We start from the raw sequence: 21,130 nt of genomic DNA on the forward strand, positions 1-21,130 counted from the left end.
CAGGGAGAGATCAGTGCATGAAGTATACACACTCAAAGAAGAAAATTCTCCTTAACTGGTCAATCAGACACTTTGCACATTGAAATGTCCCTAAACTACAGGAGATGTCAGTTCATGAAGTTATCAGTGTTTGGAGCATAAAACATGTTAGTCCATTTAAACCCAACTTCTACTGTTTAGGAGCTGCACTGTCATCACAGAAGCCAGTTACATACTCACTGCCAGTACTTTAAGTAATTACTGACATGAGAGCGACTGACGTTCTACAGCTACATAAGAAAAGCATGTACATTTGGGGGACCAGCAAAGACTCTACATCATACAAAATAGAATATTACTAAGAAGAACAAATGCCAACAACCAAAACAAAAGGTTAAAAAACAAACAAACTGTAAGTTAGGAGTAAACAACTGTATTAGAATTTCCTATGGTAATTTTTTAGAAGGTTGCTTTGCTTCAAGAAACCAGGCAGTATTGTTCAGCAGCAGTAAAAGCAACCAGAAAGCATCCATATCCTCCATATAATCTTTTGGTTGACATTTCTTTGCCCCACTAAAGATAACCTGCATGACTGCCAATCATTTAGTGTGCAACAAATCTCATGTGCTACCTCAGAAAGAGTTTGCATCTACACACAGCCCAACTTGAAGGGTCAAGCTACTTCCAAACTGTTGCTTAGGGAAGCACAAAGAAATGCTGCAGCCAGCTGTGATAACAGATTTTTTCTTTTTCCCAGTGCAATCTTTCTACAAAATTACCCTATTTATCCCCAAAACAAGGAGTCACTGCTATTCACAAGATGCAGGGTAACAGTCCTCAACTCAGTGCCTTTTTTGAATGATTTGTCACATTGCCCAATAGCTACTGAAATCCTCTAATGAGTGAAAGTTAAATTGCATTTCTAAAATTTCTGTTGGACAAACTAACAAATGTCTTTGAAAACCAACTACATCAGAAAAAAAGCAAACAAGGACTAAAAATTACAATAAATGGGAAATAAGAAGAGTGCCTAAAAAGAATTTCCTGGAGAACAAATGTCCATTATCAGTTGGTTGGAATCCCAATACAAAACTTCTTACAGTTAATTAACAATGGACATATTCCCAAATCACATACGCAAATGGTGCTTCTGTGCTTTTTAGAATCTGTCAGTTTCTGTGGCATAAACATTAGAAAATAAAGGAAGGTGACAAATTGGTCACCGTTTTTTTCCAGTGGACTGTATCCGTACCCAGGCCTTTCAGCATAATGAAGGCACTGCATCATCAATTAATTTTAGTCAATGATAGTGCCAATGACATAATTCTCCTGCCATATTTATTTCCTTGGTGAAGTGTTTCCCCTTCTAGAAGTGACATAAATTACTCACAGAGAATGTGTCAAATGCTGGCTCACAACCATCACTTAGAAAATGCTGCTGGCTGTTCTGGGTTTTCACTGTAGTTCTTTGTACAAAGACCACAGACTTTTATACTAAAATCTACTGAACTGATAAACTGAGCATGTTAGGAAGGACAAATTTGCATAGTCTTAAACTCCTTTCCTTCAATAATTTCCTCTACTCTCTGCAAACGATGGTGAAAGTTTACAGAGCCTCTCCCTGTGGGCCCCTTTTCAGTGCTGGAAGGCTGCAATGATGTCTCCCTGGAAACAAACAATCCAACTCCTTCAGCCTATCCTCACAGTAGAGGTGTTCCAGCCCTCTGAGCATCCTCATGGCCTCCTCTAGGAGGACACTGTCTCTCTTGTGCTGAAGGCCCCAGAGCTGGATTCAGGCAACTAATGAAGGTGAAATAGAAGGGATGAATCATCTCCTTGATCTGTTGGCCACGTTTCTTTTGATGTATCCACTAGTACCCCCATGTCATTTTCTGCAGGGCTGCTCTCAATCTGTCACCCAGTCTGTACTGATACATGGAATTGCCCCAACCTCAGTGCACAACCTTGCAACTTGGTCTTGGTGAACTTGGTGAAAACTTGGAGTTTTGCGTGGGCTCACTTCTCAAGCCTGTCCAGATGTTTTTCCTTCCCTCCAGAGAGTCAACTGCATCACTCAGCTTGGTGACATCCACAGACTTGCTGAGGTGTATTCAATTCCACTGCCCATGTTAACACTGAAAATATTAGACCGCGCTCATCCCAGTGCAGAACCCTGATGGACAACACCATTTACCTCTGGTCTCCTCCTGGTATGTTAACACACAGAAAGGAAAATACAAACACCTAAGTTTGCTGTCTCTACTACGTGTTGTTTAAGAACCATTAGTCCGGTTGATGCTGGACATTAGACACATGTATCTTTAAATGGAAATTTTCCTATTTTCAGAAAATAATGTTGTTTTACAATTTCACTGCCGGCATGATACAAATTTATTCACTTTCTTCAAGAAACCCTCATTATTGAAGGTTACACTGCTAATTGAGGCCATCACTGCTTCTTTTACATTTCTGTTGTCCTTCTAATCTCTCTGAGCTCTGTTCCAGTGAAACCTTACAGGGCTGAATCTGACCCGGCTCCCCCACTACACTTATTCCACACATCATTAACACTTCTTCCACACTCCTAGAGTTAAACCACAAATTCCTAATCTAATCTGTCATTCACTTGTTGAGAACATTGATAGGGAACAGATTTAAAACAAACTGCTCTTAAAGCTGACTTGAAAATATGACTTCATTATCTGTACTTCCTTTCTTATTGTAAGTATACACTAACTTAACTGTTATTTTCTCCCCCATAACACTTCAATTGTGCAAGTGCCTTAAAAGATCAACCTTCTTCAAACTGAGACTAAAGTTCTGTAAGAAACTACCACCACAACCATGTTACCATGTTCTCAGCTCTAACACCAGCAGTACATCTGACATTCCTAGTCAGTTCCATAGTAAATGTTCTTGAATCCCAAAAGGTTTCTACAAAACCAGTCAAAAAAATTAACATTCCAACTCGCCTACACGTCCTTTTGCCACAATTCACCTTCCCCTCAAATGCATCAGATTTTGCGATGAACTAAGTAATGACCTTGCTGAAAATTTTTCTTATCATATAGAATAAAATAATCTCATTTTCAATTTAGTCTCAGTGTCCTTATTACTTAATAACTCCATTTAATTTCCTACTTGCAGATCTGAGTTTAGAAAGTTACATAAACTAAAAAAACTGTCATGTTCGTTTCTAAAAATTTATTCTGCAAAGCAGTCTCAGAAAATATGTATCTATTCTAATCTCAGAAAAGATGTATCTGGCAGTACAATAAAGCTGTTCATGACATGAGCTAAAAAAATCTTTTAAGTATTTTGTGGCCCTTGATCCCCAAGACAACCGCAGCCCATATACATATCACTGGTTTTCCTAAACTTACATCATTTTCATTTGTGAGAAGTCCCTCTCTCCAAGAGATCATTGTTAAATTACCATTATAACCCAGTAACACTGAAAAGCCTATTCAAATTCTGACCCATCTTCTCAACAGTGGATGTTCCTATGAACCTAGCTAACTTCTAAAAGCAGTTTTAAACTTGGTTACATAAACACAACCTGGTTAAAAAAGTAATGATTTTAAAATTGTAAAACACTTTTGGAGATCTCCAAAAAAGTATGCTTTCAGTTGCATGAGAATCAAATAATTGCTTTAACTGAAGAGCAATTCCCATTAGCTCTGCTTAGCTTTCATGTAGTTACCCTTCGTGATATTTATTCCAATATCCAAATTTGCAGTCAGAATAAGGATAACTTGGTTTGGAGCCAATCACAAAAGTAGCTGATAACAGTATCAATTGCATTTCCCACATCCTTCTATAAGCATTAGTTTATCTTTATTTTGAGGTGTTCTAAAAGCATGAACTGTTATCTAATGTACCTCCTCGTAAACAAAGGAATGAGCATATACTTATATAGTGGCTTTATGGCAGAATACATACTCCAGTACCTCATATCTTGCATATTCACTTAATAATTATTCTTAAATACATAAATGAAGTTGGCTGATATCCTCAATAAATACACACCAAGGTCAAATTGTGTTTTAGCAAATCATATTGCCCTCACATTTAAAACCAATTAAAGGATATTTCTACTTCTTTAGGCTTTAGAGCTTCATCTGTTAGAATCTATGGTTTTTTTCTTCATGGGGAAAGGAAGAGAGAACACCTTGGGATAGCAGTCATGGGTCATTATACCAACATCCTTAAATATAAATCTACAAAGCACTTTGCCTGAATTGATACACAACAAAACTGCTATATACTCATACAGTTCAATTTCATGCTGCTTCAGGTTAAAACAAGCCACACTTCCATGTTTTTGAATACAATTCCCATGGCTACAGTTATATTCCTGCATAACCTAAACCATCCCTGTGCATAAAGATTTATGGAAAATAGAAGTACTGGAGATAAATAAAATATTCTTGCCTTCCTTTTTCTCTTCTTTTTCGATACAACACAATAAAATCCATATTGCTTTTCTGTCTCCTTTGTAATACAGTTAAAAGAAAAAACACTACTAAAAATGGATTCTGATGAACTGTTACAAAGATATTTTCTAGAAACACATGCTAATGTGTGAGAAAAATCTGTGTATAGAAGGAAAGGAAAAATGGCCATTCCGATTACTTGTATAGAAGACATTATTCCTTCATTTTCATCTGCAATTAAAAAAAGTATGACTTACTTAAGAAGTGGGAAGGCACAACACCAAATTTATTTCCAGCATTTCTGAATTTGTTTCACTAGTTTTTAACATGGCATCATAAGCACAGGTCCAGGCTTGGCAAGCAGTCTAAATCTAATCAGTACAAGTAAGCAATCCAAGTCAGACATTGGCTGGTCTGCACAAATTCTTGAAATCATGGTAAAAGGACACTTCTTTTTCCTGCTAATATATTCAAGCACTGTCATCCATAAGAAATCACACAACCAAGTGGACATTTTTCAAGTGCCATGATTAATAAAAGGAAATGTGTGGTGGTGTTATTTTGTCACCAGTACAAAATAAAAATAGACAAGGCAAAGTATACCATAGGACACAAGATATGAACTCTACCACTAACCCAGAAAGTACTGTCATTATCTTAACACAGCTGCAGGGAAGCACATTAGGACTTGCAGCTGAGATGGAACTAATCTGTATCCTAACATTCCGAATGAAGCAGTAAATTCAAAGCAGCCTTTGACCACCACCTCAAAGATGGATGCTAAAGTGATCAAGATGCATCGATAACATTTCAGCTGCCCTCATACACCTGGTATAAAGACATCTATACATATTAGGTAGACTTTCCTGTGCATACCTGCAAAACCAAAGAAAATACCACACGATCGCTATAGCTGCTTCATAGTATTATTTTTATTTTTTAAGATATCCTACAACAGTACCTCACACATACTACTGACTTTTTAAGTGTATTCAAGCAAAATCTGACTCATCTACAGTTAAAGAGACCGTCAAACACACTACCTCCAGACACTGCCATTTTTCATTCATGCCAGCTCATACACCTCCTGGCACACACACGAGCCCTGCCTGAACAACCAAGTGGCAGTGGTTCATGTCTTCTGCTCCTGTCCAGTTTTCCAATCAACAACACAACAAGAAACATGCCATCCAGCAACAAACCAAACCATTTCTTCCTACTGACAATTAACTTACAGCTCTCACTGTACATGCCACACCCCTTCCATTACAAGATTTGATACGTGGAATGATGATGCTACGTGCTAATAGTACCATGCACTCTTACATTTCTTCTCTTTATTTCATGATATCCTTCACTGAGGGTATTAATTTACAACGATTATGATTTTGTAAACAAATGCGACTGGAAAATTGATTAGGGACTCAAAAGTTTCTGGGCTTTACATATGAAGGACTGCTCCACAAATAATGCCTCCTATTCTATAATGTTGGCCCATAATGTCAGAGGAAACTGATAGTGGCAGGGAAATAGAAATTCAACCTTCCCACCAATATTCCATTACATTTTGTTGCAGACATCAACATGTTGTTTGACAGACATCAGCAGAGGGGCAATCTGACAAAAGGGCATCTGACATGGAAGTACGTACAAAGCAAAGGTGTGACATGGAGTTTCCCCATATGGAAAAAACAAATGGCACCCATTGGCACTCATCAACATTTGCTGATCGTTTCTGGAGATCAAACAGAGGATGTGAGCACAGTGAGGCAGTGGGTGGTGCCTTTCAGCAGTGCTGACAGTGATGCAAAAGACAAGCCGTGTTCCAGACTGCCATACAGATTTTTATAAGCATGACACGTAGGCTCACATTCACTGCTGGCAAAAATGCACAGCTAATGATGATGATTATTGAAAAATAGCACTTCGTAGCTCAGAGTTTGCTCTGTCAAGTAATGTTATTGTGCTCTTCGAATCTGTTGTAGTGTCCATGGAAATAAATAGGAGGCATTATTTTTGGAGTCACTAATATACATACAACTGAAAAGATGAACATCAAATTTAAATGGGCTTGTATTGTGAATCTGTATAATTATAGACAGGTCTTTACTTAACAAATTTGCCTTTTAAGCGTATGTCAGCCCTCATCAAAATGAGAAGATCCCTACTTTGTCATTTCACTACCTTCCTAATCTGACAAATTTAGTATACTGCCTTAAGGTTTGCAATCTGTAGCAATGCCAGGATTCTCAGCTTCTCATGTTTAAACTTGCTACCTGCCTTTCATGATCCTTCTTAAGATGATGCCATCACGTAATCCATACCATTTTCATCTCATAACTATGCAATCCATGCATTATAAGCACATTCCAAAGTAAAGTGCAATGATTTCCAAGTGAATAGCAGTAAAGATTTCACATTTATACTCTAAATTACGTTAATTCTTTTCTAAAGATATTAGATGTTGTTTTTGTCTAAAGATATCCAGGTGATTTCTGAACCTTACACTTTTAAGGACAGGCAGGCATTGTCTTTCCAAATCTGTGGTGACATTCAGCTTAGACGCTATTTGGTTTTAAAGGAAAGAAACTGCATTTAAGTCACATTTTGTGAAGTCTCAAAGCTTGTCTTCTAGAATTTCTGTTATTTTTCTGTTCATCGTATTATTTATTTTGGAAAGGAACAGTAGAACTGTAGAACACGTGATGGCCAGAAAAAGAGGGCCTAGTGGTTATATTTTCAGATAGCAAAAACATCCTTTGTTACCAAATCTGCTATAACGTTTCTCTGTGATACCAACAAGTCATTCACAGAACCCACAACTCTGGGTGGAAAAGATAAAGACAGCAGCACTTCTCACCTTTTCTGTACTGGCAAGTATCACACTGAAATCAATAACGGGTACTCAGCAGGGATGAGAACTTACTATGGGTGACAACTGAAGTTAAATAATACATGTAATATAAAACTACACTAAGAACTTCGTTCTCCAAAAAATACACTTTGGAATGTACGTTATATGAATGTTCTCTTTGGAAGCAAAGTTTTAGGTACCAAATTACTGAAATTTTAGTTGCATTAGGAGTGTTTATATTGCAGTTCTTTAACTCAGATTTTCATGTTCCTCTTCCCCTTACCTTTCCAGCCAAAAGCTTTCAATTAAAATCTTTTATAAATAGAAAACTGAACACAGTAGTTCACCACTTACTAAAGAATGCCTGTAAGAGGTCCTAGCTTCATTTTTCTACAAGATAGAAACTCTCATGTTTCTAGCAACTAGCAGCCTTAACAAAATGATTAAAATCAGGCACATTTCCTTAATAAAGTAGGAATTTACTTAAAAAAACCATACAAACAACCTTCCCATGTGCAGCTGCATTATATTTCTTCCTCCAAATAACTGTGAATACACAAGCCTACCACATCACCACGCATGAAGAAGATAAAACATGAGTGTTCCCAACCAGATTGATCGTTATCCCTTTCGGTTTTACTTGCATTTTCAATAACTACCTTCTACAAGCAACAATTATTATTTTTAGACTCTAAGGACATCTACACACTTTTTTTTTTTTTTTTTTTAAACCACTACAATTAAGTAAATCAGGTACATTCTCAAAGCATCACGCGTGTGTTATCAAAAGCAGATTGTTTACACTGCTTTGAATCTTACAATATAAATGAACACAAGAACTGGAGGAAAAGAAAGGCAAATTACCTGGTAGTTCATAACATGCTCTCAAGCACATTCTCATTGCCTAATATTGTATTGCTGCTTACAAGCATTCTTTCATAATGACTTCTGTGGGAGCTGTAAATGAGCCAAAAAAAGGCTCTGCAAAGTTGAACATGATGGGTGTTTTTTTTTTTTACCTTCCAGAATCACAGAATTGTAGGGCTGGAAGGAACCTCTGGAGATATCTAGTTCACTGCCCTGCTAAAGCAGGATCCCTATAGTAGGCTGCACAGAAAAGCAACCAGGTGCTGACTACAAGAAGTACATAAAGCTCATTTCTTTCTTCAGTACTTGCAGTAACATTAAACAACAATTAAAAAAGAGAACATGAAAAAGAAATCCATCTAATGCATCCTTCTTTGTCAAAAGGGTGGAATAGAATGCAAAAGTACACATTTCTGGTCAGGTCATGCACTTCAAAATTGAAGTGTTTTTTGTCTAAGAAACCACTCTAAATCATCCTTACCGTGTGTTAGTAACTGTTCCTAGCACTCCATTATAGAAGCACACATTTAATGGTACATTAAAATAATATTACAGTACCAAGAAATAAGAATCAATGATACAAAAACTAAGACCAAATTTGAACATTTCAAGAAAAAAAACACCTATCACAAACAGTTATCTCAATACAACATAAGAATATATTGTCTATGAAAGTCTGATCCAACAAAACACAAATCTATTGTTAAACACACCCTAATGATAGCTCCCTGAGTTACTCCCCTCAACACTTTAATCTGAAAAGGGAAGATAAAGGACTAGTGCCACAAAGAACTAGAAGGCAAAAGGCATGCTTATTTGGTTTCTGATTCTTCACGGCTTAAGAACCTTGCAAATTTTTCCTTGAACTATCATCAAAACATGATACAGTTTTCAACTGCAATAACCTCTCAATTTTTCACTCACAAATGCTTTATCAATATTGAAAGAATCATTTACTTTGTTTCACCCAGCCTGCAAGATTTTCTGCGCAGCTTTGATGGGTAGAGAACCATAACCTTACCACTCTTCAAGCATTTATAAAGATTTACTGCAGCGCTTTGATTGCCTGTGTTTGTCATTGTCAATGAAAAACATACAACTTGTTTTAAGAAAGTTAGCCTTTGTCCATAGTAGTTTGGCAATCATTTATATTTCATTCGAAAAAAAAACTTATATTATTGCTGTTTTGCTATATTTTTAGACGCATAAAACTTGTACAGTTATTCTTTCTGCTCATTTTTTACAAAAGCTCCCTTTTCCTCAGCTAAGATTTCAATACAGTAGATAGAATGGCCTTTCAAGAAAAGAGAAACACACTTTTCTTCTTGTATCTAAAAAAGGGTATTCGTAATTAAGATGCTGCATGAGACAGAACACAGTCCCCATCACCACAGCTCCTCTGCAGAACTTGCTCCCTGATATTTGTGTTTAAGAAACAAAAGCAAGAAACAGAGATGGTGCAGATGTGCCGAGGCTAAAAAGCTGACCTATGTGTCACCCCTTCTTACCCAGATCCATGCTTTTTGAGGCTTTCAGATTAATTGATTCAGACTGCTTGGCTGCTGTCAAAGATGTGAAGTTGATGTGCTGATCTGCTAAATACACTGCTGAATTTATGGTAAGGCTGCAGAAAAAAAGATGATGTAAAATATTTAGGCACCAGCTCAGAACACAAGTGATCTAATTAAAACATGCACACTATACATGTGTTTCTTCTTCCCAGTTGCTTGCAGCCATGCATTTTAAAATCAGTTATTGATCCTCAAGTTTTCTTCGTTAGACTTAGCACCTCTACTCACTTGTTTTTCATTGCAAATGCAAATGTTTAGTGATAACTGCTGCTTTTACACAATTCGTATTTTATTAAGCAGAAGAAAGCAGGAACATACAAGTACTTGCTAGGGTGTTTTTTGTGTGTGTGCGTGTTCTGTTAGTTCCATTTTATCACTGCATTTCCAAATAACATGCCACAGAAAGCTGGGGAAAATATCACCATTGTACCCCTTCCAATTCTTCATCTGTTAATCTAAAACTGTTCTAAAAGCATACAGCCACCGAATGCTTTGGCAGAGGGTGAAGACTGGTGGCCTTATGTAAGGTGTCATAACTCTCTGGAGAATTTTAAGATAATGTGTAGTTTTTGTTTTTAAATACTTGAATTTGCATCAAGGTAGACAAATACCTGAACATCTCAAAATTCCATGAGAGAAACTCAAAGTAACTTTCCCCTGTGAGGAGTCAAAGCACTTCACAGAAAGACACCTGAAAAATTCCCCATCTTTTTAAGTAAGATTTTTTCTTTTAATATGTGATCAAAAACTTCCAAAATCAAAAACATTCATTTCTGAACTCTTCAATCAAAACAGTTTAATAGTGTCAAAATTTCTCCTGCATTCTTGTTGTTGTTGGACTTTTGGTTTGTTCATTTCACCATAATTCATTTTAAGTGAAATCTGCTTGACTTTCCACAGAAATTCAATTTCAACACAGCTTATGATCCAAGTGGAAAACCAATACAACACTGGGGAAAAAAGTCAAGGAGGCAGAAAGGGTCTTTAAATACATCATCCTCCTAAAACATCATCATCATTTAAGGGAATGTTTTTGCTCCCAGCTTGTTGAAAAATTAGCAATAGATTCCAGAAAACAAATGCAGCTGGGAATTCAATGGAGAATTCCATTAGTCCAGGTAGAGGTCTTTTGTTGTTGTTTTTTTGTTTACTATTTCATCCCTACATGCCTACGAGAAGAGAAATTATAAAATCACTATAATGAAATTATTGTTAGGATAAGGAAGAATTTGAGGTAGCCTGATACTACCTGCAACTGGTCATTTAAAGATTGGTTTATAACCACATCAATACACACAAGGACAGAAGTACAGCTAAGGTTTTGTTGAAAGGATGCTCACCACTTTTCATTAAAACAAAATAGTCACATGGATACCTCAAATGTTTACACAAAACGAGTAAATCGTGTTCAATGCTCCTGAAAGTACAATAGGCTGAAATATGTGTAACCTGTGCTACCAAGAGAATTCCATGCTCTTAAGTCATGGTGTAAGTCACAGCATGAACCTCATCACTTTTTCTTTCTTTCTGCACTACTTGCAAAGGAAAAGAAAGTCTGTAGCTGACATCAAGCACATCAGCTTCAAAAAAAGACATTCTTAAAATATCTGAATAATTTACCCAACTCATTTCTAGTTGGCAAAATGTTCATTGTTAACATTTTTTTCTATACATTTCAGTGTTCACACTTAGCAAAACCATTTTCTAAGCTTGAAGATTTCTTAGGCTGACACGCTGTGTAAGAAGATTAGTGTTCCTACAAAGTGAATCTGGCTAGGGCTTTTAAAGCTTTAAGTGACTTTAGGCACTGCACCTATGCTTCACTCTTTTTTTTTTTTTTTTTAAATTGAGTTTATGTTTTGGGGATTCTCTTTGTTTTACTGACCACATGCTCAGTAGGTGACCCACAGATCTTAAAGAGGAGGCACAGAGCAGCTTATGAGGAAAGCACTAAATGCCAGAAAAATGTTAGCAGCTTATACTGAAGGATTGGGTGACTGTAAAAACAATACTACAGCTCTTCGCAAAAAAATAAGTGATTTTAAAATTGATTAGAACCACATTATCACAATCATTAATTAGCAACCAGGGCTGTAAATATGAAAAATAGATGAACTCCAACCTATGGTTATGATCCTCATTCAGCAGATCCTCACTAGGGTGTGGTGGCAGAGGTGGAGGAGTTTCATTTTCACAATTGCCACAGTCAGACACTGGCAACTCTGAAATTAAGAAAAAAAGGGGTGTCTGTGTTAAAAAAAAAAAGCTGCATAAAGAAGTTCATTATACCAGTTCACTGATCAACAACTGGACTGGAAGGCCTTAAGCAATTCTGAAACAACTCACAAATTATTCAAATCCCTAAACCAACTAAACTGGAATTAAAATCATACCAAGCAGAAAATACGCCCCTTGGGAATTCCTGAAGAGCTGATTTTCAGATTTGCATATGCATAATTAAAGACAAATACAGGGAAACTTTGTACTTATAGTGAAGTTGAGTGCAAGAAATTTTCACATCTACAGTACAGCTGCATCCTCACTGATTCAAAGTTCATGCTTTAATTTCCTTTGACAGGGAGCATTTACCATCCTTCATGTACAGCAGAGAGCTCTTCTCAACAAAGAATTCAGAAGAAAAAAAATTCTGTTATCCTATGGCAACAAAAGAAAAAGGTCTTTCTGAATTACAATCTTCATTTTCCTGCTATTAAGGCAATTTCTTCTTTACCTCTACAGAAGACATTCTGTTCACACCAGAAAATTACTTCCAACCAAGAAAAACATGTACTCAATTAAACCCTCAGCAGTTTGCTAAGCAACAACACTTACATACATGCAGTATTTAATATGAGTGCTGCGCCTGCTGCAGACCAGTTCATTATTGTCCTGTAAATTCAAGCCTTTCAATATAAAGGTCTGATCTTATAAGAAGTCTCTACATTTTTTCAATGTAGAATACATCTTCAACCCTTTAAAACTTCACTAGAAAGAAGGATATTTAATAATCCTTGGGTTTCAATGGAAGATAATGATTTAACAATTACCTATCACATTTTCATGTGATATTGGATATGTTGGTTCTTTGTACAATCCTGTCTGAAACTACTAGTCTTAGTACTACTTAGTACACAATCTAACTTATGAGAAAAATGCTTCAAACGGAGGTGATTAAGCCAGACTGCAAGAGAAGATATCCATTATATAAGCACACTGAAGTTGGTTTTGTTTAACTTTAGGGAACTACAAACAAAACCAACATAACTGCACTATTAGGTCAAGGATCCTATAAACCATGAGGCTCCTATTGGCTGCCTAGCATGCCAAAGATTAGAAAAAGAAGGAATAGTCCCAGTTCTTTCTCAGAAGTGACATCTTCCTCAGAGTAAATGCAAGGTGGGTAGATGTGGAGCAAAGTTCCAACGAGGTGTTAAAAAACAAACAAACAAACAACAGTGGATTGTCAGTCTGAAACAGAAATCAGATAAGCTTTCCAACATTCACGTGCTCTGATTTACTGCATTTAGATCATCCTCTTTCAGGTCTTTAAGGACAGAAAACATCAGGAATATATGGTGAGTTTGAGAATATTTTGGAAAAGAAGGACTTGTACTGTTCAATGTAATTAAATGATCTGAAAGATGAAGGGAATCAGAAGATTTTACTCATGTGAAATTATTCAGAATTGCCAAAAATAAACTGACTATGAAGCTCTGCAGAAAGCAGTGCAGTATAGCAAGTAGGAAATAAAATATAGGTGAAATTGCATGCTTGCGGCTGCAAAGTGATGCACAAAGGATTCAGGGAAAACTCCCGACATGTACACAAAGACTATTTCATCAGCAACTGGCACTCAGGAACAATAACATAGAAGTGGGCTGGATTTTTCTTTGAATATATGCTTACGGAATTCAAAAAGTAAAGAGACATTCAGAGTCTTCAGAAAAGTCCAAACACTCCATCTCAATCTCCAAGGTAATGCTGTGTTTCATTTTTAAATAGCACGTAAGACTTTCATTCTCCCCATTTGAAAGAGGATGTGGTATATATAATTCGGAAACATACTGAAAAGGTGGTAAGGATAGTTGGATGTTTAGTGGGATTACTTTATCTAGAATAGCAAGCAATAAAAGGGGAGATAAAAACAAGTCTATGAAATCATAAAAACTCTGCACAAGGTGAAAAGGAAGCCCTCACTGTCACACACACAGTAACAAGGCACTCAGTGTAATTATCAAGTAGCACAACTAGGAAAAACAGAAAACTGCAGCTTTTCTTGTGCAGTAAACTCATGCATCTCATTGTCATGATGATGTTTTGGAAACCAAGTTTAAAAAAAAAAAAAAAAAAAAAAAGAGAGAGAGGACAGGGCGAAGAGAAAGGAGGTATCAAAAGTATTATGGTCCAGACATTCTGATTGAAGCAGTCCCTAAATCATAAACTACTCAAAGCAGAAAGCATACACGTGATGCCGTCCTACCCTACCTACCCCTTTGTTTTACCCTCTTTCTCCAGTGACTACAGTTGGGGATGGTACTGACTGCATTCTGTTATTAACTTTGATTCACAGAAATTGGTTTGCCACATCACAAATGCTGTTTAAGTGACTGGTTCACTGGCATTTTTCTTGCAGTAGACAAAAAGAAACAGAAAAAAAAAATCAAATTGTTGGAGAATCAGGAATGACCACAAGGAACGCACTAAATTTTCAGATATTAAGCAGTTCAGGAAAGTAAATTCTCAAAAAGTAATAACAGAATATATTTGGCAAAACTACTTCTTAAGAATCAGCTTATGAAAGCTGGAGGCTCAGGATTTATTCAACACAATCAGCTGTGTGTTTTCACCAATAAACAGGAGCCTGCATGCTGTGCTCACAGACATCTGCACCAGAGGAGGTGACGCACTGTTTCGCAGCTCCTATGATGGTATTCCTACTAGCAAAATGCTGCCCACACAGTCCAGCTTTCAGTGTGCTCATATCCTCTGTCTGGCTTCCACAAACGATTAACAAATATTAATGAATGTCAGTGGGTGCCATTCTTTCCACATGAAGGAGTTCAGTGACACACCTTTGCTTCATACACACTTCCATGTCAGACACCCTTCTGTCAGACTGTCTGCTGACAACTGTCACATGGAAACAATGTGTAATGGGATACTGGTGGGAAGGTTCAGCAGTAGCTACCATATCACCTCTGATGTCATGGGCCAACATAATAACATAGGAAGCAATATTTTCAGAGTATCCCTCAGATTTGAGTTACTTTGTAAGATGCACACAATGTTTACGTGCAAAAGCTAAACACTATTTATAAAACATAACTTCTTGATTTTTCTATCGTGGCATTATGAAAACACAGATGCTTGTACAAGCTCAGACTCAGCCATCAGTGGCAGCAGAGGTATTTTATGATTATTCTACTACTTACACAGAGAGATGATGGCACTTCCTTATAACCGTGTATAATAAAGAGTGATAAGAAATATGTAAGAATCTCTAATGAAACACATTCCAGTAATCTTTCAGCACCAGAAATGTAAAGCTGCTGGCACTGAAGTATTGTTTCTCAAAGAGGTTTTTCTAAAAAAAGCCAGTGAATCTGTGCAACAGCTTGGCAGCAAAAGAAGTGAGGACCTGAAGGCAGCAAGTATTATTCATGCAAAAAAAACAGAACAAACACTGGCAATTCAATATTGGATCAGTATTCCCTCCCCCTTTATTTAAATATCCACAGGCAAGAAAAAAATGTAATGTTTTGGCTATAACTACTTTTCCCTAGACACTAGTTTTTCTTGCTCATGTATAATAAAAGGCTTTTAAAACAGACAACAGTATTAGCAAGCCAAGCTTCAGTGTATTTTTGCTGAGCTTTTAGAAGAGTTTTATTGGTAGGAGCAGTGAATGATATTAGAAATAACTTATTGGAAAACATTAATTGAGAAAGTGACATTTTATTAAACCTAATACAGCTCATGTCATTAAATCGTTGCATTAGATCCAGAATGACTTTAAAAATCGCTTCTATCTTTCATTACTATTTGCATGTGATATTGTACCAGCTGGACGTTCACATCCAAGATCTGGATGGCACATCATAACAATGTACAACTGGGAGCTGTTCTTGCCTGTCATAAGAAGCATACCCTGCCTGTGACTCATTCCTTTAACAGACTGCCTAAAGTTCCTAACGGAGTTAAATGAGGTTGGGCATATTGGCAGTACTTTGCCTTTACGCTTGTCTTCAGGGACTTACATAGGAAACAAAGTATATAACGTTTTTGAACCAGTGACTGGAAACAAGTAACAGGCTGACATGGAAAGCAGAAAGATTAGCTCTCCAGTAATTAATACTATGGTTTCACAGTCAGAAAAATATTTCTACAATACACAGGATTACTGTAGAACCAAAGTCTCTTTCACCTGAAAAATTTCAGATTAGACTCCAATTTCAGACATACTTTCAGCTGAACGAGCCTGTGTGGTTCTTCATCAAGACCACATAAAATTTACCCATTGCATGCCAAATCTTTTACAGAAATCTCAATAAAATTATATTTCCAGTAGGTTCCCAGCAGTGCTAGAAGAGCCTTTGTCATTTACTGTCCCTTGAGAAGCCCCAACCATGCTAAGCCTTTCCTGATGATAGCCCTCAGGAGCACGGCAGAGCATCCACTCTAACTCTACAGGACAGGCTAGCTCTAAGGATGACCCTTTTTCTGACTACAGAATCAGTATGAACGCCAACAACAGAAACACAATGTAGAGCTAAACCAAAAGATCTGAGATTTTACAATGCTCGAGTCTACATCTGCCACCCTTTGCCTGGAGTCACAGTTTCAAAACACTGACACAAAATGATTTACCCCTGGATTACCTGGGAATTTCTCATAAGCTGTACAGTTCAGATTAAAAGGTCCCTCCCAGCAGTCATTGTAGTCTTTCTTACTACTGCAAAAAGATTACTTTTTTGCAGACCACACAGGTTCCACTGTAGTTTACTGAGAAAAATCAGGCATAACTCAACTACAAAGAAATCTATTTTCCCCTATCATAGATTTAACCATGAAGCATGTGTTTGGTTTGAAGGACAAGAGTATTTTTAAAAGCATCAAGATCACCTCAAATACTCAAATTTCTCACCTATCTAATATCTTTTTGAGTCAGGTACAAATCAGACAGATATACAGAAAGTAATCAGAAATGAAAGATAACAGGAAAAGTATGCAGTCTTCAAAGCTCCTACTGGTACGTTTGCTTATACTCATACATGCGTATCTTCTCTGCACATTTTTTTAAACAACTTAATTGTAAGTAAGTTGGGGGTTTAAAGGTTCTAATCTTTGAACAATTTTTTCCTTTTAGCTAAAAACAAGCAAGCATAGTTTATGAATATTACACTTCCGTATAAATTCATTTAATTGATAATAACATGGGACATAAATCTAACCAATAAAAAAATCTTTGAACTCATTAAAGTTATATAGAAAATAAACATTTTGACAACATATATTTTGCACTCATCATTTGTTTTTTAACCAACCTTACGTGTTGGGGCAGTGAGCTAGAAACTGTTACTTAAACTGGAAATTGTGCCAGGAATCTAATTCACAACTTCTGAGTCAGCTCTCCCAGCCTCTCTGTATCTTCATGCCTCAAAGTAACATAGTATGCACTTACTCTAATTAAATGCTTTTCTAGTGGCTCTGGATTTCAAGAGAAAGAAAAAAGATAAAAAGCACTTTATTTCAGCACACAGAAAGATATCTAAGACTACCTTGTATTCTTTCCTGAGGGCCACAGTTTACAAATTGCTGAAGAACGGCACCATTGCGTCGGGAAATAGCTGCAAAGTTATGACTGCCATCACATGCTGATTTCTGATAGACACCCTGGTCCAAGCGATCCTAAGGAAAAAAACAGAACCACACATTGTATAAAAAAATTAAATATTCTGCAGTACAGAAGCCCTGTCATCACTACGGGCAGTGCAGGAACAGTGTAATGTAATGTGCACTGCTTACACTGTAAAAGACATCTTCAGAACGACTGTTGCTGCTGATCATGAAATAAGACAGTATCTCGGCACTAACAATCATTGTGCGATGCACAAAAAATGAGGAGCGTTTTCTTTATGACCCACAACTGGCTTCATTCAAATTCTCCATCTGGGAGGGCAGCTTGTGACATTGTCAACACAAGAACACAGGCAATGCCAATGGTATTTTTCTGCCAGCCAGCTGGTATCCTTCTCTCAGAGACTGAGTACATATGTTCTGATGATCACACACTAGAGCAGTTTTGCAAGTAAGGAGTTACACCAAACTCCCAAGCGCAGGTCTTCTGGCTAGCAGCTAAACAAACTCCTGTCACACCTCTAGTCAGCTTTTCTTTTGCGGCACTCCCCACCCCCATATCGCCTAATTTATTCTCCTGAGCAGTTGTTCAAAAGAAGAAGAAAAAAAAAAATCACAGTTTGTAAAACTGGGATGGATTCAGAAAGACGTTTCTGTACTCGTTATTCAGGGAAAACAGAAAACCCACACAGAAGAATATTATGGATAGTTTTCAGAATGACCTTTATAGTTTTCCTGTACCTGTTGTTTCATAAGGGCACCCAATTGGCATCTATTTTTGAACTGCATGTACATTATTCCAGTAAATCTTACACTAAATATATAATTCCTTTAACTACATAGTTGTACCCACAGAAGAAATGCGTGTATCTAACTCCTATCATTTATTGGTACAACCATACAAGATGCCCACTGCATTGGCAAGTGAAAACCAGCAAAGTGCCAAACCAGTGCATGAGAAAGGAGTGTGTGTTAAATCACTTGTAATTTGCCTTTCAAGCTCTTGGATAACTTTTTTTTTTTTTTTTTTAAGTGGCAAAATATGAACCTCAGCACAGAACACGAGCCAACATAGATGGCTTGTGGTGAAAACATGGCTACAAATGTAGTCTCAGTGCAGAGGCAGCACACACAACATTCTCCCCTCGTCAATGCACGTGAGTCCTTGGAAAAGGTTATTTTGAGCCTTTGTACAGAAGCACAGCCAAACACAGCACACTAACAATTACAGTTCTTTTCCTTACTGGAAATTCTTTATTTTATGTAAGATTCCTCATTTAGCAAAGCCCACAATTACTACTTTCTCATGAGTACTACTAGCTAAACTAAGCCTTGCATCAGTCAAGAGTGTACCCAGTAGGATAAGGATAAATTAACAACAACAAATCTGCTTTTCTAGCTCTTTGATAAACGACACAATCAATATCCCCACAACTGATCAGCAGCCAGCCTAGTTAGAGCATTCAGCTTATAAAACATAGCTGTCATGGAAGACCTCCATTAGTGTCCTGACCAATAAAAACAGTAATGCATTTCTAAATGTATTCTGCTTCTACCAAGCTGAGATGCACTACTTTGGGAGCTGTTTTGGTGAAAGAAAAGAATGGGCAACAACCAATTTCTGCTATGGTCTCCAGACTCAAATGGAATTACAATTGAACCTAAAGACTAACCCATAAAAATTAATTTCTGTCTAAAATGAATTTGATTCAATCAAGACCTCATCACGCATCCTCCAAAGGGCACGAGTCAAGATGATTTACTTTTTTCATACATCTGGATAATATACAGAACTATACACTTATCTATAAAAAGCAGCCTCATTTTTATTAGGTCAATATGATGTTTGTTTGGAGAGCATTACAGCTTTTGAGCTTGTTTGATTTTTTTTTTTTTCCCCAAAAATTTGACTATTGCTAAATGAAGAAAACTTGCAAGAGTGTGCTGTATTAGAAGATGAGCTATCTTATGTTACAGAAATGCACAATAAATAAAACAAGCATTTGTACATGCAGCTATATACAAAATGCTGGAAAGTAAAAATGTGCTTTCCTGTAAAATATGTCAGCATTACAGATGAATGTTTTTCATATTTTCCTAACAAGACTGACAGACTCCTATGCAAAGTATTCTCCCAACAAAGAGCATGATGTTCAGCAAGTAATATTCTTCTAAACAGAATTCTTAATCAATGATGGTAGTAAATCAAATACATCTCCTACAAGGAAAGCTTTATGAGTTATTCGTGGCTGCAAGTCTCTGGGCCTTCCCCTGTTACATTCTATGCAAATACACTTAAAATGGGATTGTTCTGAATATATAAAAATGTTTCAGATATATTTATCTAATAAACAATTTAAAATCATCTCTTGGAATTCGGTAGTGGAATTTTCACACTTTATATCACAATTCAATTAGTATATACTTTTATTTTAAGGAACAGATGTCAAAACTCTGAAAATGTTTATTCAAGGGTTAGAACTATAACTAGGATGAGCAGTTAGGGCAGCCATTATGCACATCTATTCATGTATAAAAAAGATGGAGAAAGAGCACGTTTATGTGCACACACGTGAGAAAGAAAAAGAGAAGTGCAATTAAAAACACAAGAATATGGAGTGAATGAAAGTAACAAAAAACAAAAAAGCAAGAGTGAAGTAAAATTCAAGTCACATTAAGGACATTGATCGTGATAACAAAAACAGAAGAATTCAAACAAACTATCTCAACTGTTGCCTCTGAGGAAGTAACAGACAGTCGAAACTACAGCACATTAATTCCCACTCATCTGTCTCAGGAGGACATTTACTTCTGTTTTAAAACTTATCAGAACAGCAAACTGTTCTGTTTAAACTAAGAGGAAACTTTAGCATAGCCTCAAAAGGAAGAGCAAGCTCAGGAGATGTCAACCAGAAACAATGCATGTTTCTAGGAAGTCAGGAATTCAGTCTGCCAGGATAAGCTCTCAGCAGTCATGAGTCTGGCTATCATCTCCTCTACACAGAAACACTAAAACTAGAAGGCCATTCTTCTAATAAATACATTTATCGCTTTACCTCTGTTTGTGCCTCCAGTCTCCGTAGAATTACTAGCTGGATCCTGCCACGAATGTTCCCCTCCATGGACATGGAACGCCTCAGTGTCTCCATAGCCTCATGATTTGATTTGCCCAGAAGCGACTCCCCGTTTACTGCAACAAGTTGATCATTTACTCGCAAACGGCCATCCTGCAATAAACAAACAAATAACAAGTATTAGGCTGTCATGGTTCTATGTTGTTGACATAGGCAGAGCTGTTACCGTAAGAAACAAGAGATTGCACAGTACCTCATCTTTAAAAAGAAAAATCTTCATGTTCACTAACTGACCAATTTCTCGTTCCCCTTTCTACATTTTGAGAGTAGTTCATAAGGTGCACGTAATTCTGTGTTAATTACATGTTGCTGCTTTTCTTGCACATGCAAATTATTTTGAAACAGCCTCTCCACACCCGCAAAAAGGAAAACAAGAAAAGGAGTTCTTGGTTAATTAAAAGCATCCATATTATGGCTGTTAGTATCTGCAGC

The 21,130-nt window shown here is 36.9% G+C and overlaps 1 protein-coding gene across 1 annotated transcript in view; it reads right to left on the reverse strand.

The window, feature by feature from the left end:
• PARD3B (par-3 family cell polarity regulator beta) overlaps window positions 1–21,130 on the reverse strand; it is a 354,547-nt gene that overhangs the window by 170,493 nt on the left and 162,924 nt on the right. Inside the window, exons 12-15 of the mRNA XM_042822376.1 lie at window positions 20,621–20,791; window positions 17,486–17,615; window positions 11,830–11,929; window positions 9,645–9,760 (exon numbers count right to left, since the gene is read on the reverse strand). Coding sequence (XP_042678310.1) covers window positions 9,645–9,760; window positions 11,830–11,929; window positions 17,486–17,615; window positions 20,621–20,791 — 517 coding nt within the window. The remainder of the gene's footprint in view (window positions 1–9,644; window positions 9,761–11,829; window positions 11,930–17,485; window positions 17,616–20,620; window positions 20,792–21,130) is intronic.

Source organism: Centrocercus urophasianus, unplaced genomic scaffold (assembly GCF_019232065.1).
Source record: "Centrocercus urophasianus isolate 14NV4802_14NV808 unplaced genomic scaffold, USGS_Curo_1.0 seq_20, whole genome shotgun sequence".
Classification (NCBI taxonomy): Eukaryota; Metazoa; Chordata; class Aves; order Galliformes; family Phasianidae; genus Centrocercus; species Centrocercus urophasianus.